We start from the raw sequence: 18363 nt of genomic DNA, 5'->3' as shown, positions 1-18363 counted from the left end.
AGCTGCTTCCAGTGATATGATCCGTTGGAAATCAAATTCTTAGCATTTGCGGTAGTGACAAGGAGATTCCGCCCAAGACGTTTTGTAATACGATTCCCCCTTTCTACAAACCAATGTTCCCCACCTTGTTTGCTCGATTGTCAGTAGGGAGCTAAAGAAAAGTGTTCAGCTATTTTTACTCCTCAAAGATCTCTTTTTAATTTCTCTCTGCTTTTTACTGAACCACGTTAGCGATCTAAGTTGAATATTTGCTAGGTTCGTGATGATATAATTATTGTTGTTTTTAATCCGTCGTATTTAACATTATTGTCGTGTCGTAGGTCAAATCAATCCCATATTATCCCACGGCTGACAGTCCTTGTCACAAATTACAGACTTCGACGGATTTTGGCGCTCCAGGGAGCACGACGAGAAAAAAAGGCGATTAGCTAACCCTTACGACTGTTGCGCCGAAACTTGTATTCGTGCAACGTCTTAAAACTCCTTCTAAATTTGTCTGTTAATTCTTGATACACTTTTCTACCTTGCACATGTGGACGGAAATCCGGGAAAAAATAAGAGTTTTAGCCCGACCATAAATGATCACTCTAAGTGCCCTGCTTTGATATCATGTCTCGCGCCATAAAACTACTCTCAAAAAATCTGTCCCTCCTCCAGGATCCTCGATTTTGGGTGTAGCAAGGTGTGTACGACCAAATATTTCCTGTTTCCGAGTCTTGTCAGCGTTTCAACTGAATGAATGTCGTAACAGCCAATTCAAAAGGAACACCTTCCGTTTGATAATTTAAAGAATCCTGACTTAGGTATAACCGAGTGGTGCTCGAGAGGAAATATTGACATTTATTGCCTAGTTGGTCATGTATGAATATTCTGTGATTTATCGATTAAGATTATCTTTGACGAAAGACGTGTAAGTGTATTGTCCAGGACACCTCGGAGATTCTCTTGCGATCCAAGCAAAGCAAACCATAGTATACAATTGTCAATCGGCCTTTCTTCTTTGACCCAATTTGGTTGAACCTCCTTTTTCTACTCTTGATCTTTTTCTTGACTTGTTTCTTCGTTTGACTAGGGCACTTGAAGGACAAGCAACTCCCTACTTCCCGACGCAAAGCGTAAAAGTGAGTGAGGCGAGGAAAGATGGAGGACTCGGGGGGCCTGGGTGCAACATCAATATGTGATGGCCTACTCGCAGGCTATAATATTTTCCCAACTTTCCTTCCTCAACCAGAGCTATAGACTGCTGATGATACTCGAACAGGTCTCTCACGAACCAAAAGAACATCTGTTGAAAGCATTATCCATAACAGAGCCATCATCTTCCATAGTATTGTAAAGGAAGCATTCAATCTCAAAAATATGCTAAGGGTATTAAATGGGCACCATCGCTTCAATCATTTCACATTTTCAATAGATTCCTCTTGCTTTCGATATCATAGCTCGTTTTGAAAATAGCCATAATCTACTGTATTTCAAGAAAAAAAAGATGGAAGTAGGGAAAGAGACCTTGAGAGTAAACACGTGTAGTTTAACGAAGCCACCCAGTTACGTTTTCATGTGTTATGCTTCTTCTTTCTGCAATCTTAGCTTTCTCCAACCACTCCTTTTGCGACAGAAACGTGTGATAAAGACGGGGCGAGTGAAGGTAACAAACTAGTCACACTCGTGCTGTTTTTCGTTCGTCTCCTTTCGTCAAGAGCCTGAAAAGGACACTGAAAAAGGATATTTCATGAGGCAGCGAAAAAATTGGAAAAACTGATTCCAGGGAATAAAGGCACGTCCGTAAATAACCTGAGTGAGTGTGATGTGATTGTGTATGGTATGTGCGTGCGGGTTGATGGACGGCCTAACTGCACAGGCAATGTACTAACGGAGAAGCTGCTGCAATATTGGTCAACTGTCCTCATTCGGGCACTTTTTAAAATGTGAATTTAGAGTGTAGTCACATGTTAGAGATCAGCTTGATCCTAATGATACAAGTGATGTTCCTTAAAAGTATTGTTCTCGGTGACGGTGAGTGACATTTTGACAACGCGAGCGGAAGCCATCACCAAAGTCAGGTCAAGAGATGTTTGTCAGCAATCGAATATCATGAGTCTAGTTCTTGACATCAATTAGTCAGTTTTATGCCATTGGCTGTTAGTTTTGATTGGTTAGTCTCTTCTTGTCATAAAATGTTTTTTTTTCCTCGGGACTCTCGTGTTTCCAAAATATAGAGATGTGTAGAGAATGAATCTAGAGAGCTGCTTAGGGCTCCTTTATTTCAAAGTTATTTGAAGTCATAGAGTTAGCAGCGAATTGCAAACAATTTTAGTTTCCTTACTAACTTTCTCAAAACGTTAAAACAATCTTAAATTTTGTCTCTAATTTTACTGTTATTTCTCCGCAAAAAAAAAAAGAATATAATTAGCCTAGCAACAATATGTTCATCCCTTTTTGCCGACTTTCCCATTCTCAAATCGTTTTATAGCATTCTGGATATTTTTTTATAAAAATGTTGAAATAACCCTCTCATCTAAGATTTTAAGAAAACTTTTCCGACTGATCTGTCGTATATTGGATTGTAGGATCCTCAGTTAAAGGACAAGGTTGTCTTCCACAAAGTACTGTTCATATTTGTCAGTTTGCGTACACTGTGCAGTGCATTGATACCGAGCTTTCGTTTCTTAATTTTTATTCAATGTACTACCAGACACAATTTTCCTTCATAATTGATTACAATTATCTCATATCTAAAACCACTGAATACGGTTCAAAACTCGAGAGGTTTGGTTTTTGCAGCCAAGAGTCCAGCTTGTCAAATACAGAATTTGAACTGCATCCAGAGAATGCAGGTCAAGAATCGAGAGCACATACTAAAAGCATGACCTAACCACAGAGGAAATGCGCTTATTGAGTTACATCAATTTGGTTGACGAGACATACCCTTATCAACATCAGAAGATCTTCTCGATGTTCTCGATTGCACGAAAGCAGCTCAGGCATAGATAAGCAATGATAAGTAAGATAAGTACTCTTAATCCACATCCTGGCTTGGTTTGGACTAGATAACCTTTCAACGGAATTTTCCTGACATCTTTTTCATCTTTTTGCTGGTCTTTTTTATCCTCTGAACCTTAATGTTATATAGTTGACTACATCAGTTATCTACTTTCGACGAATTATGTTTCATTCTTTCCTTCTTAAGGTCTCCTTACTATTTTGATAGCTTACGAAAGTGTCGAAAAATTATGAAGACAATGTGAGTAGCTGACCAGCAACTCCTTGAAGCAATACATGAACCGCGTTAACTTTTGCACAGAACAAACATAATGCAACAATTTTTCACAAGTTCCTCAAGGGTGAAATCATAAGTGAATTTTTAGCGTTGTTATCAATATTAAAGTAGGTGACAAACTCAAAATATTGGTCGGTGACGTGTTAGTAAAACTAATCAGGGTTACAAGCTGGCTCCTAAATATGTTATCATATTACTAGTAATTCGATAAAATATTTGAAGATCCTACACAGGAAGATATATCTTTAAAAGGTCTCGTAATCTTAGCTAATCTCATTAGATTGACTTGCTTGATTAAAATATTAAGTCGTCTGAATTGTGACAAAGTAAAGAGCAATTTTTTGCGCTATCGTTTTGTAATCGAAGAAGCTTGAATTTTTGTCACAAAAACCCTTAAAGTAATAATTTGCCGTGGTACATAAATTCCAAAAATGATCGAGGTTGACTAAGAATGAGAAAAACATCCAGAATGCAATCGTAAAACTTTGAAAAAAATAACGAAAAGTTTCCAAGATGAACAAGCTGTCACGTGTGATTCTGTGACTCATCAATAACTGTCAGTTGTAATGTTCACACCATACGCGGTTCCAAAAATGTTCTAAACCTGGCACAGGATTCGGAGAGTCTGCCACATATCTCACCAGACACCATACAGAGTGAAGAAACAGTCCCTCAGTGGTACGTTTAGACGAACAAAATTTTCTCATACGCTATTCTTTGAGGAAATTCGTGAGAAACTTTCTCCCAAGTATATATTATATACAAATTTAAACATTCAGATAAATCTGCTAAGTGTTCTGAAATAATAAGTGGAGTGAACGAGTAAAACGTCTAATAGCAAGTTGTGCTAAGAAATGCACCAGTGGAAAAAAAAAAAAAAAAGACGCTCGCATATTATAACCAATCGCAGATTTTTTATTTTGCTAGAATGACTGTTGCTTTAGATATAATTTTAAAACTTCACCGCTGTGCTCTGTCTTTCTCCAGTCCCAGAGCTGTGAACGTCCAGGGCGTTGCAGACTCCCAAAGTCTCATTTTGCCATATCAGAGTTAGTACCGCAGACAGGGCTCGTTAGGTGATGAATATTACTTTTCTTACACTTTTCTTCCTCAACGTCACTTGCTTTTCACTTCCTCAAAGCCGTTCTTCATAAAGTTGTCTAAATCATTTAAGCCTGTGAGAGCTCTTTCAACCATGTTACTTAACAACCCTGGCAATATCTCATTCAGTTTCTTTTTCTTTCGGTCAGTAAGTATGGCCGTGTGGGCTATCTCTTTCATATAATTCACAGCAAATGAGCGCCTTTCCTCTGCTTCCTGCCAAACGAAACAAGAAATATTTAGAAATGTCACCTCGTGTTAAGAAACAGCTTTCATCGCTGGGTGAACTATTTATTCAATTAAGTGGAATTTCTAGTCGAGTACGTTTAAACAAGATGAAACATGTTAAGGGTAACCACAAAGGAAGCATGTTTAACGATATAAGGTGCGCAAATAAATGTACAAGAACTGCCCTTAAAGGAACTTTCGACGAGAGCTGGAGTCGACGAGACCCTCAGGCGACTGACTCAAGGGAGGTTTGACAATTACAGTTCAACTACCAGAAAAATGTATAAAGATCTTCTTACTCCATACTCTGTTTCAGTAAAAATAAAGATCGTAAAGCTAACCTATTTCAAAACCACAAAAGATAAATAACGACAATGTGACGTCTATTGTGATCCACTACTGATCAGGCGCATTGCAACATTTTTCGTACACGACCTCTTTTATGCATGGTAAGCTGAATAGTACCGGCATTTTTTTTTTTTTGTTGGTTTTTTGTACAGGCGTCTGTTCTCAAATAGACCGTGAGTAACAACAAATCAAAATGCTTGTATGATGTAGCTTATTACTTTAAGTTCTATACCAAGTCCTCGAATAAGCGCCCACGCGTATGATTGAACAGATCTTTTTGTTTTTTATCCCTCACATCCTTACTCAGCATTAAAACAAGAAATGGAGGAGGCGCCAATTGCAAAGAAGCTTGATTTGTTAGGCGGGAAAGCGCTTACTCTGAGAATTATAGTCGACGATATATGAAGTTTACTTAAAATTTGTATTTACATGTACCTGGCTATGAGTCTTCTGTGAATCAGCTGGCCAGTACTGCAGTCCTGCCCGGCTGACAGATTCGTTCGAAGGCGCCCTGTGTGATACAAAAAAGACGATAAAACGTAGTGTTTTGAGATGCTTAGTCTCATCATCCACAAATTATTGATGTAACTTTAATTACCGTTCGTGTTTTCCTTCAGTTTTCTTTTTATCTGCATCAAGCACTTGCTTCCGCCTGTAATAATCAAATTACTGAAGTAAATGAAATAAATAGTGAATGAAGAGCGAAAATGGAACGAAAGAAAATTATGAAATTATTCACACAGGTATGACACCAAAAATGCAACCCTATTTTCCATGGTAGTCATGTGCTGGTACCTTTTTCACACTTTTTTCAACAGCTTTCTTCCAATTTTTTTGTCACGCAAACAGCCGAAAATAGCGGAATTATGCATAGGCTCGATTTCCGCCGATCTCTCGTGTTCGGTCTTCCCTCCTCCCCGAGAAGAAGTGGGTTCGAGAGGAGGAGCGCGGGCTCATATTCCCGAACAGCGGCGGGAAATCGAGCCTAACTTGAGAACTGATTGATGCGTTTCTGAACAATGTCAAAATTCTGAGGGTGAAAAAAGGCTGACTACGCGCTCCACCGAAAGCGCTGAGTTTTGGGACATCCCATAGAGCGGCTGCAAGAGAGACTACAATTTAGCGTGACTAGTGAAATTTTCAGCAAAACTGGTCATAACCGAGTAAAGGACAGATAGGGATGTGCAAACTGAAGGTGAACTAAAGAAGTGAACGCCAGGCTTTTTCATGAAATCTGGGGGTTTCCTCTGAGAATATATACTATATTTTATAAAGATTTCCACTTTGCCATGTAACTGTAAAAGTATATGTAATAGGTAGTCCAAATCTTGGACATTGCATGATCGCACCTCAAACCATGCAAACTGTAAACATATCATGATCCAAAAAGCACTTTTTCATATAGCATTAGCGTAACTTAGCTGTTAGAAAACCGTGCCAGAATTAAGGGAGCGTTTCACTGTGGGAGGCCTTCCTTTCTCCCAGGAAAATATTAGAGCGCATATCAACATTAACCGCCAACAAATATGCAATCGGAATTCTTACTGTCAGCAAAGGTTCAAAAGCAACCGAATTGAAAAGAGTATTTAAAAAAAAACTGACCTTGAATCTCCTAGCATGGTAAGAAGCCTGGATTGAGGCAACTGTGATGTAGTAATATGAGCCAAGGTCCCAAACAGTTTCTCGGCATTGACATTATCTTCAGCTGTCACCTGGCCAGGAGCGAGTAAAATTTGATAACAAGACAAAAGAGTACATATGTCACGATTCGTTTGTATCGTACCCACCAGAAAGAACTTGAATCACAGAAAAAGTTCACACGCGTGTCCAAAAGCCTCAGACTAGTGAATGGGCTCCAAACAGTCTTTTATTTCTCTTTTCCACAAAGGCGAGCTCGAATCAAGAATCATATCAAATTTCAACTTGCTGAAGCGGAGTGTGTTTTCCCAACCTTATCAACCACTGCTCTTATCGTACAGTATTACCTGATGGTTTTCATTGATTCACTTGATGTAAAGTATTAAAATAGTTTGTCTACATCGAACAGTTAGTTAGGATTTGAATTCTAAGTCCGAAGTTATTTGGATTTAAGCTATAACGATCATGACAAGATTCCTGATTTTAACTGTCTTCTTTTATTTCCATAAATGGACATGCTTAGTTTGTGTCCTAACCTTAAGTTCTCATTTTGGTTTTAAGTACATTAAGCGTTAGGTACGTTGTTGTTCACTTGTGAGATTCTAGGAAAAGTGTTTGGGTTAGTGTTATGATAGACGTTTATTCTTCCAAGGTCAGTTGGCCCACATGCCCACTCATGTCCAAAGATAGTGTGTATAAAGCGTGTACTGTTGAGTTCGACGTCAATCAATTAGAATCGATCGAAGTAAATCAGAGTTGATCAGAGTCGGCCTTCAGCTTGGCCGAAACTTTCTATTAAAACTAATTTTACATCATCACTTCAGCATTGACCCTTTACACCCTAACATCAGAATGCATATTCTCCATATTTTTCTCTCTACGTTCCTTAAGTGCTGACATGGAGAATTTGTTTATCAATCGAGAGATTCTTTCTTGGTGATCATTTCCTTTATTCTCGTAACCTTAATGTGTGATTCAGGGTTGATAGTGTGAGGAGAATTACCTGCCAATAACTGTTACGGTATAATCTAACCGACAGAAAAACACTACAATCCCACAGACTCAACTACTTTATTAAAGAGCGATCAATGTTCGCAACGAGGAGCGACTTCTGAAAGCAGTACAATACTCATCGCTAATAAACTTAATTAACCCCACTAAAGTCTATATCCTTTCTCACCACTGACACAATCTCACTGCTGCCTCCAAAGTTCCTTAAAATGAGCAATCTTCCGCAGTAACTCTCTCTCGGTATAGCTTTCAAAAGAGTCATCGCTCCGACAACAACCACTAACTCTACTACTACATAAGTGAGTCTTTACATATATTCACAAAGTGTTCTGAAACATTCCAGAAGCTTACATAAAAACTGTTTTATTAATATTACATAATAAATGCGTAACTTGATGAAATGTTCTAGAAAGTTCTACAGTATGCAAGTCAGCATGACTCAGCAGTCTGGAGATTTCTAGAAGCTTATGTTTACAAAAATTACTCATAACATCACTCATAGGGGTCAAAGGCTCACAAAGAATAAGCGAGAATCCACTAACCTCAATATCATTGATCTTTCTAAGAGAGAAGTGTGCCAAACGGAACAACACATAAGGTTTCCACAGAGTGAAGGATGTTATAGGATTTCCCTCAGTACTGATGGAGATGTGTTCAAGTCTTCTTAACAAGGATAAACAATTGATTTGCTGCAGACTTTTAATGTTAGTTTCTGTAAAAATAAGACCCTGCAAAGACGAAAGTAAGAAATAGCCAGTTGGGTAGAGACTTGGCTCTGTCTCGTGAGATACTCCTACATCATGTAGTGTGCAAACGTTCATTATTTTGTTACGACGACAAAAGTTCTACAAATTCCTGCAGAGTGTAGCACTCCTAAAAGGTAAACCACTCGTAGAGGTTTTATTCCAACAGGCGTCACGCGTTTTCGAACAAATCTCCACGACTTACAAAAGATTTAAAAAAGATGGTAACAAATCTTGCTCCATGTCTTGCAAAGTCCTCCGATGATTAGTGTAAACACCTAAAAAATGTTGATTGTCTAATGCTTTTCTTTTCCTCATGTCCCGCACGATTCCACTACAAAGCAATGTCGGTCTTCTGTGGTCGTATTTTCAAAGAAACTTACATCATTTGCCAAGCAACGACTGAACAAATTGGTGAAGACAACTACAAGCACTGCTAAGTGTAGAAGAGGGCAGTTTGTTTATGCTACATCATATAAAAGTTAAATACAACAACTTCAAGAAGCTCTGGACTATTTCGATTCCTGACTTTGAAGTCTACCATTCCACTAGCAAATTTAATATTATATGGATCCGTTTAATCTTTCCTTGAAGTACTAACCACCAGGGAAGGAAAGCGGGCCCTGATCTTGTACAGCTGAGGAACGATGTTGTCAAAATCGATGAATTTAAAGGAGATCGCACTGACAGCTTGTACGGCCTGGCTGCCCCAGTGACGATCCAGCGCGTCTAGGGAGCCTGGGCCATACAAGAACAAAGTGTCACTATCCAGCTCGGCTAAGTGGCATATACTCAGAGGGGAGGGGACAGCATCTCTGGGCCTGGATAAAGCATAAAATATTTTGTTATTGTGTCAATACAGAAGAACTCTCTTTGAATATCACATTTGTCAATGGTATTTTCTTGATCAACACTGCCTCACGTTTCTCCGCCATAAACTCGCCTATAATGACCCGTGCGGTATTCCATGGTATACATGAATTACTCGAAAGCGTTGCAATGTAGCATATCTTTTAAAAAAGGATAGAGTGGACAGAAATTTCGATCTCCCATTACTCAACCAACTTTGTCTTATGCTTTTTCCTGCTCCTGGGCTATAAGGAAGGCATTGAGTGATAACATTAGCCATGAAAACTTAAAAAATAATTGCAGTTCGTGTTCACCACCAAATACATGAGATTCCTTCAAGATGTTATCAGGATCACGACCCAATCCGAAGAAAATAAAGTATGCGGCAATCACGATTCTGCGCCACTCAAACATATGCGTTAACAAAAGCTGTAACTTTACTTACTCTGAGGAATCAGGCAGCTCATTGTGAGAGGTCTGAGGCAAAATTTCTAAGTTATCCCTTGAGGGCAAAGAGTCTGGCTTACTATTATTAAAATAAAAACAGAATTTTGTTCATCACATGTTTTGTGTTTATGGAGATGGTATCCAAAATAATCATGGCTTATCCTTTAAAATTCAATAAGTAGCTGCACAAAGCTGAACCCTGTCAAACAGTCCTTGTCATCTTGTTACTGGTAATTTCGTTTCTATTTTATTGTAAGCTTAAAGTATTTCGTTGACTGAAAACTTCCAAATATCACCATTTTTAATTATTTCAAACCCAGATTTTCGAAATACAAATAAAGTCGTGAAATCATGCTATCCTCAATATGCTGTTGAACATAGCACCACACAGACTGCATCATGGCCGTTCCTACCACTAAATATTTGAAGTCTGAGTTAGTTATTCACCTAGCGTTTAACGCTTGAAATATCAAGCCAACCAATCTGATCGACATTCAGTTTGTCCCGAGAAAAAGGCATATCGGACGAACTTTCTCCCAGAGTTAGATCACACGTACAATGTACCATTTCAAGAATACAAATTTTCAGTGGGTAGCCTGCGGTACTTACATTTCCCTGGTGCGGGATACCTCCCACTGTCGCTGTGCATTGTTGATAGCAATACGACGCTTTTCCTGAAAGGAGACAACACAAACATAAATACAAACGTAAAAAATGTATTGCGCGCCGGTAGTTAACAGGTAACTTGCCTTCAGTACAGCTAATTTACTGATTTCCTTCTTTTTCTCTTCTTCTTTTCTTGCCATAACTGAGGCAATTCTCTTTTCCTCTTCCTGAGTGAAACAAAACCACATTTGTTAATTATTTCGTCGTATGTTCTTATACCTTCTGGATCATCCCTCTTGTAAGTGGAGTTATCCGACGCAGTTCAAGTATGTTACTCTCAGCCAAGTATCATGAATATGTTACTGGTCAAAAGCATTAGTTATTGGCTTTCACTGCAACTAACCAGTCTACTAAACACATATATGATATATTTTTTTATACTTAACTATTATTTGCGGATGTGGAGGTAAATATCTTCTACTTTCACCGACACTGAAGTGATTAACTTTTTAGTATATACCGCATAGAAACCAGAAATGCAGTTTGTTTGTACCAATATTCCGCAAAATGGTCGAAATCTTAACTCTCGACGTGCGATTTTGTCTCTTCAGCTGCTCGGAGTTGAAGAGCTGAAGAGTACTTTCTAATCACTTTTAAACAAAACTAATCGGCGTGTGTCGTGTATACTAATCCAGAATATCGCTTTCATTTTTTGTCTGTAAGTTACATGTACACCGGCATCCATGGCAAAGAACTGTATCTGAACAACAAGATATAAACACAACTCTTACTGATATTCTCTTCATGTCCAACTGCCGCAAGCTTGACAGATTTCTAAGAACACTCTGCTTGTAGTTAGAGTGAGTTGCAAAGGGATTTCCATCCAGGGATAACTCATTCAAAGACGTGGAGTTTTCCAAACACTGAATGTCATCAAAGCTGAATAATAATAATAATAATAATAATAATAATAATAATAATAATAATAATTATGCATTAACAAGGCCACTGGAACAACAAGAAATTTTACACTGAGTAAAAAAAACTGAGTCATGCTATAACAACTGAGTGTTTTTTTTTTATTGTTACACTGTTTGATCCAAAAGCAGCCACCTCCTAAAATGCTCATATTTTGCCCAGTGATCATGTGATGCAAGTGTTCATACCTTGTGATGCAATTAAAACTGAGAAATAATCTCTGAAGATTTGGCAGCAAATCTACGTCTTCCTAGAAATCAGTGAAACAAAGTGATGAATTTTTACTCGGTGTTTAAAAAAGCAGAAGAAAAACCTGTTTTTCCTTTGTATCATATTTATCAAAGATCAGACGGAGCCATGCATCAAGGCCAAGATATGTGTTCTTTAAAATCATGGGAGAAAAAAAACACTATAAAAACATTGGAATTTAATTTACAGTGAAACCTTCATTGACAGACCACACAAAAAATTGTGGGTGTAAGTATGCTCACCACAGTGCAGATTTTGTTCCTCCTCAAGTTAAGTTCAGCCAGAGCTCTCATTCCACTAACACTACTCACATGAACAATTTCATTTCCAGCCAAGTTAAGAACCCGCAGTTCAGTCAGATGACTAAGATTCTCAATCTTTACTATCTGCAAGTTCATGAAAAATAAATTTAAAATAAAAAATTGATGAAGTTCTTGTTCTGTAAGCATATAAATTGAGTAGAGCAATAGTTAAGACTTCAAATGTGTGTACAGCCTGGAGTCACTAATTAACTTTGACCTTCAAACTGGCTTAGCAGTAGCCCTTTAATAGTAATTCACAGATTTACAACAAACAAGTGGGGTTTTAGGATTACAAATAGCTCTTTGATGACATCAAAGTTGTGAAAAGTAATTTTCAGATTTCAAGGTCTACTTTAGAACCTACAGTATACAATCCTCCAGACTGTGTTATATTCTTGAATTTGGTTCCACAACTATACACTGCCAGACTTGTAAGGAGACTTAACTTCACTAATTTCAAAAACTCCCTTTTGGTTTTCCAGCATTTGTGTTTTTTTGTCGTTGTTTTCGTTATGTGCTTTTTTGTATGTTTTATTCATTCCACAGTTTTCAACCAATATTGCAATACTTTAGGTGCAGTACAACTGTAAATGAATTATCAATCTTAATTTCTAATCATAAATACTAATGGAAGAAAAAACTTCAAAAGAATTCTGTTATATTCAATGTGGTTCAATGACTCCACTTTAAGTTCCATGGTAAAAGTCTCCACAGTTGCCATTACATACATGCATTACTAGCATTACACCTACTTTGTTGCCATGCAGATCCAAAACATCAAGCTTTGTGAGAGAATCCAAATTACTGATATTCCTTATCCTGTTGTTTAAAATAATTGAAAAGTCAAGGGTCTCTGGAAATATATAATTTGCTATTTACTTGTCATGATTGTCAAGCTAAGTTAGAAAATCTTTATCACAAGCTTTTACTGGAAATACTACCACCTGATTTACTGTTATTGGAAAAGTGGTTGGAAATATATAGTTATCAGCCATTCAAAAGGTACCTTTTAAAGGTACATATACCAGATTTCATGACCTGTGTGCCAGACTTTTTTTTATGTAGTCACTAAAGGGTGCAACTTTCAAGTAGTTTCCCTTTGCAATATCATCACGACTGTACATGTTCCTATATTTACCAACCTGTTTTTGCCCAGCATGAGTACCCTGAGTGATCGTAGAGCAGAGAGACCTGAAATTTCTTCGATCTGATTATCATAGAAATCCAAGAAGATCAGTCTCTTAAGGTTTTCTAGATGAGAGACTCTACTAATTAGATTGTGTTGAAAGTTAAGAAGTCTCAGGTAGTCTTCACCTTCCAGAATTGGGCAAGTAGTCAACCTCATCCTAGCAGGAAAATTGTGAAAAATACATATATATTTTTAATCCAGGAAATACTATTTTGAGGTTTAAATAAAGTTATATATTGTAGACTATCTTGCAAATACTGCATTCCCTATTAGACATTCCAACACACAGTTCGCAGTTATTCTTGCTGACTTAAAAAAGTTTTCTGTAGTAATAAGGGGTTTCCAAAGGCTAATAGCTTGTGTGAATCAAGAAGTATGAGTGCCCAGGGAAGTTGATTTATCACAATCTAATGATCACATACTAAACTGTACCTGTCAAGGTTGAGCCTGTCAGGATTTGCCTGCCTTTCCTCAGGAAGGCGGTAAACAATAGGTACACCAGGAAATGAAGGTGACTCAGCAAATATAACCCTGTCCCCTAAATGGAAAAGAATCTGGTATAATAAATGTTACAATGCAGATACAATTTTTACATTCCTTATACTTTCAAAATTTTAAATAAACACTCCAAAAAAAAAAATAGGCCTTCATCCTTTTTTAGTTCAGCAAGCTTGATCAGTATTACAGAGAAAGTAAAATGTGTTCCCATACTTTGCTTTGACATTGAGTCTTAAATCCTCCTTTTCTTAATTTGATGGTGAATAACCTCTTGTCTAGTACAAAATCACATTCTCATTAGGAGATGCTCTCAAGAGTGATGGTCACTGTAGTACACCGCGGTCAAGTTAAAACCATTTATTCACAACCGTTACACACTTACTCTTAACCAAAAAGAACTCTCAGAATAAGTTAAATATATGCTTTATATATAAATGCAAATTCTTAGGTCCTAAGTGTATTACATCAATTGCATTCATTTCCACACATTCATTTCCATCCCTGTAGCTAAATAGTTTCTGGTGATAATGTAAGACACCTATCTAGTGCACTTTAATTAGACAGACATTTTAATAAATATGTACTTTGTTTGCATATTTACAATTCTCACCTGGTAAAAACACTTGTGTTTTATTTCTGGATTGAGACTGTGATCCTGCACTAAATGTTTGTCGTCCTTGTAGACTATCATCATATGTACCTTCCTGGGTCACTTTACTTTGACTTATGGCCATTGCTCCTGTTGTGGCAGTTGAATGGTCTGCAACATAGGCTGGTGCTGGCTGCAACACCTGACGCTGTACTTTATGAAGTTCTCTGAAAGATGTTGTGGCATAATGCTGTTTTGTGTCTTGCACTGGATCAACACTTGAATGGGAATACTCTGGAAAAAAAAAGTTTATTTATGAATAAGTATAAAAGGAAACACCATCCAAATGGAGTTAGGCCACATGACTAATACAATTGGTTTTCAGAGCACAAATCATCTGCATGTAAGGACCAGTATTGCCATACAATCTTGCTAAATTATACCAATCAAGTATTGAGTCTCCCTTTTAGTATAATTGCTGTAACCTTGGAACTGCAGAAGAATGTTGCAAACATTATGGCCATACATAGCCGTTATAAATACCTACCGTAATTTCTGGTCGTTAACCCGCGGGTAATCTGTTGATTTTGCATTAAACACACGCCACCCTGGGTAATAGGGAGGTGCGGGTTATGTGACAATTTTAAAATCTAGTGGTAGTTGAATTGAAAAAAATTATCACCAACATGCGTTTCCACCTCTCAAATGAATTTTATTGTATTAAGAGTGCCGCAAAGCGGCACGAAAACATGATGCTGACTCGAGTTTATTTCACACATAATTAGTTGCGCTATCAGCACGCATGAAAACAAAACCTTGATGGTGACAAAAATAATCCAAAGATATCTGGCGCATCAGTAACAAATTTCCATTTAACACTAGCTTGAGCTAAAGAGAATTTTCCCGTTTTAAGGGACTTGTTAGGCCCAATAGAACCGGAGATATCGATTTTTTTCAGAAATCACCAACAGTACTTTATAATTCAAGTTCTAATACTCACCCAGCTTTTTTTCAACAAATCAATATGGTGCCGAATGATCGCTTGCACAAAATGTGACCACAAATTCGCATTCTGTCAAGTATGAAACGTTGAGATTTGGGCATGGTCCGCTAGTGTTTTTACTGTATAATCTTATCAATAAAGTACATGCTAATATTGACACAGAATTGTGCACGCATCTGAATTTCTTTGACCTTTAAACTTGACAAAGACGCTTTCAAGTTTTCAAAAGTTGGATCAGACAACTTCTGATGTTCTTCTTGATGTTTTCGCCACCAAAAAGTTGAATAACATAACGTGCGGGTTATCCACCAGTGCGGGTAATCTGTTGACTTTTTCTTCCGCCTTATGCAATAATCGGCCGGTGTGGGTAATCGGCTGTGCGGGTAAACGACCGGAAATTACGGTATATATAATAATAGCATATGCTGTTAGTTTTGGGTTGCCTGTGCTTATGCACATGTAACTGCATTCTTTAAGTCAATGTATTCAGCCACCATGTTCTGTTGGATGATCTAGGTCATGAATTTGACAGGGAAACATCATCTTCTTGTCAAATCACTACTGTAGTTGGTTGACAGTATCCATTTATGATCATGCCTGGAGGAAGGCCCTCTAACCCTGCCAGAGCTCCAACCAAAGCAACCCAATTTGGAGACTTCTCTTGATATGTCTTTCAAACAACAGTAAATAAACATGCCATTTGACATGCTGTTATTATGTATATTGTTTCTCATAGTTAATGCACAATTTGATGGGGAAATTTGAATTACTTACGCAAAATAGATGAAGGACGTTCCATATCTTGGGGAGGTGACATGGAGTGCCGATACTTTGTTCCATTGTCAATCCTTGTATTTGATGCTGGTCTTGTTAAAGATCCAGACTCACGACTGTGAGGGTTTTGCTTCCACTCTGGGATTGCCTATGATTTTCAGGCATTGTGAAACGACCATCACATGTGGTAATCTTATTTTCATTTGTAATCAACTTATCACCGTACCACAATTAACATGATGCAGTGATAAATGAAGAAAAACAGGCTATGAAAAATCTGAACGATGAAATTTTTTGTTCACTTGATAAAATGACAGGCACTTTTTTTCTTACCAGGTCAATGACGAGATACTTTAGCGATCTTTAGGTGAAATAAAATAATCGTACAATTTGGATCTTTTGAGGATATTTTACCGCAGTGTCTATAATTTTTTTTTAATGATAAGAGATGCTTCCATATTGGCACAAATTTACCTTAACAATAAAATAACAAGATGCGTGAAGTAAAGCTTCCTAATGTGTGAGATATCTCTACTCACCTGCTTGCCGGGAGGTCTTTCAATAACTGGAGTTGCTTGAGCTTGCAAACTGTATTGCAAGCCGAAATTTGCACCCTGTTATGAATAGCGGAACAATAAATATTGCAGTTAACATACAGAACTCAGGATTACGGAATATTTCCTTAATCATCGCTCAGCATACCATGTCTGCGATTGATATAAACTAAACTTACATCCCTAGCAACTACTCGTCCTGTCTTGGCGGCTCTACTTGGATGATGATACATCTCCTCTAACGAAAGCAAACCAGATTTCCAGTACCGAAAAATGAGTTTGGTCAAACATTTTTTCTAGCCATTAGAATATTTATCTGATCCGAGCAACAATTCTAAGCTTTCAGGCTTGAAACCCTCAATAGCCTCGCAACTGTCGTTACCTCCGCCATATTGGATTTTTGGTAACTACTTAATGTAAGTATAATAAGGTTAGCATTAGATTCCATCCACCAAAACCACCTTGGTCGAGAGGGACTGAGATGGAATGATGGACAACTCATGACTTGTTATACTAAGTGAAAATTACGAAGCTACGACAACATGCCGACTTATCCCGATGACTTAAGTGTATTATTTGTTTGGGAAATTGCGTCAAAACTTTTTACTCAAGAAATGGTAAGTATTAATTTATTGTTCGATTGTAGTATTATAAAACATTTTACGCAATTTTATGCAGATATTTCTCGTATTTAAAAGGTGCCCAGATGTTACGTAGTTTTGGTGGATGTCATTAGGGAACATCCACCAAAACTTTGACCAAAACCATCAACAATATATTTTTTTTAATTTTAGCTATAGCCACTGTTAGATGTTCAGGGAGACAAAAGATTTATACCAATAATTAGCAGTTAGTGCTCTGGCTAATTATTTTTTATGGTGCACAATTGCTGACCGACCAAACGTTCTTAATGATTATCATAACTCATAACACATAGGATAAAGTGGTTTTGGTGGATGTTTCTCTCCATCCACCAAAACCACCATAGCAACTTCTGCTACTTCCTTACAAAAGACTGATGTGACCTGCTATTTGGAGTACATAACCACAATCTATTTCTTTGTATGTAGAGATATTTTGCAAAGTTCTTGAGTCAGCACCTTTTATTACTGAAACCATAATCATAACATGGTGCACAATATAGAATGCAAAAGGTTCTGGTGTGGCAATCATGTAATCTTGAAACAGGAGAGTTTTTAACTGACTTAAACAGACATTTGCAACAAAATCCCAGGTCCAGAAATTTCTTCCACTATTTCTGCTAAAATCATAACCTTTAAGTACAACAAATCAGCACATCAAAAATTGTTATCAGGGGTCTGAAAATCCTATAAATCTTTCACATTTATTTCAAGTATCCTTTAATTTCACATGGATGAATAAGTATACACTCAAGATGCAGAATGTCTTACATTTTACTAATTATTTCCCTTTTTATGAATAGACAGTGAAAGGCCTTTCCCACATTGGTGAATCAAACCATTGTATACCATGCATTTTGTGATAATTGTTTGTTTTTGCTCACAATATCCAGAAAAATGGAGGGGATAAATTTAAATAGCAAATTCTATTAATGGTTAAAATTAAATAACATTGGAAGATCAAATTAACTTTGTACTGTTTAAAATTCAGTTTTGGTTTCTTGCTTATTCCAGCCTCTTAATATTCAAAAGTATTCCTTGTCATTTTTGTGTTCTTTTGTGTAACATAACTTGAAAAACAAACACAGAGAAAGGAAACCACAAAGGATTAAACTTGAAGCTAAAGCAAAGTTTAAGTTGAGCCATAGCTGATCCAAATACTGAGCACTTTATATTGTAACCCATTTAGCAGTAAAGTTTATCTAGTATATGTCTGCCAGCTTGTCACAAGTCTTACCCCTCTCCTTCAAAAGTCTCTATAAATAAATTTTTCTTTGTGGTCCCTAATTGATGATAAGTATATTACAGCTCCTCAATTTCCCTCTCTCAAGACAAGGT

The 18363-nt window shown here is 37.3% G+C and overlaps 1 protein-coding gene and 1 long non-coding RNA gene across 2 annotated transcripts in view; one reads left to right on the top strand and one right to left on the bottom strand.

Annotated features, from left to right (window-relative positions):
• Nucleotides 1-4171: 4171 nt before the first annotated feature.
• On the bottom strand, nt 4172-16804 carry LOC113668495 (leucine-rich repeat-containing protein 49). Its single transcript, XM_027184400.2, has 19 exons — nt 16564-16804; nt 16370-16444; nt 15831-15978; nt 14075-14347; nt 13399-13504; nt 12920-13123; nt 12530-12596; nt 11718-11861; nt 11415-11476; nt 11040-11187; nt 10392-10475; nt 10252-10316; nt 9641-9721; nt 8948-9167; nt 8146-8331; nt 6557-6666; nt 5553-5606; nt 5390-5465; nt 4172-4594 (listed from the first exon to the last, which is right to left on the bottom strand). Exons 1-19 carry the CDS (start codon nt 16615-16617, stop codon nt 4394-4396), a joined length of 2358 nt encoding a protein of 785 aa, XP_027040201.2. The 5' UTR covers nt 16618-16804; the 3' UTR covers nt 4172-4393.
• Nucleotides 16805-16896: 92 nt separating this feature from the next.
• The window catches only part of LOC149046794 (uncharacterized), a 2152-nt gene continuing 685 nt past the window's right edge, over nt 16897-18363 (top strand). The window contains exon 1 of the long non-coding RNA XR_016185829.1: nt 16897-17001. This is a non-coding gene — a long non-coding RNA (uncharacterized LOC149046794). The remainder of the gene's footprint in view (nt 17002-18363) is intronic.

The sequence above is a fragment of the Pocillopora damicornis genome, chromosome 4 (assembly GCF_964200805.1).
Source record: "Pocillopora damicornis chromosome 4, jaPocDami1.2, whole genome shotgun sequence".
In the NCBI taxonomy this organism is placed as follows: domain Eukaryota; kingdom Metazoa; phylum Cnidaria; class Anthozoa; order Scleractinia; family Pocilloporidae; genus Pocillopora; species Pocillopora damicornis.
This window is presented reverse-complemented; position numbering and strand designations above follow the sequence as displayed.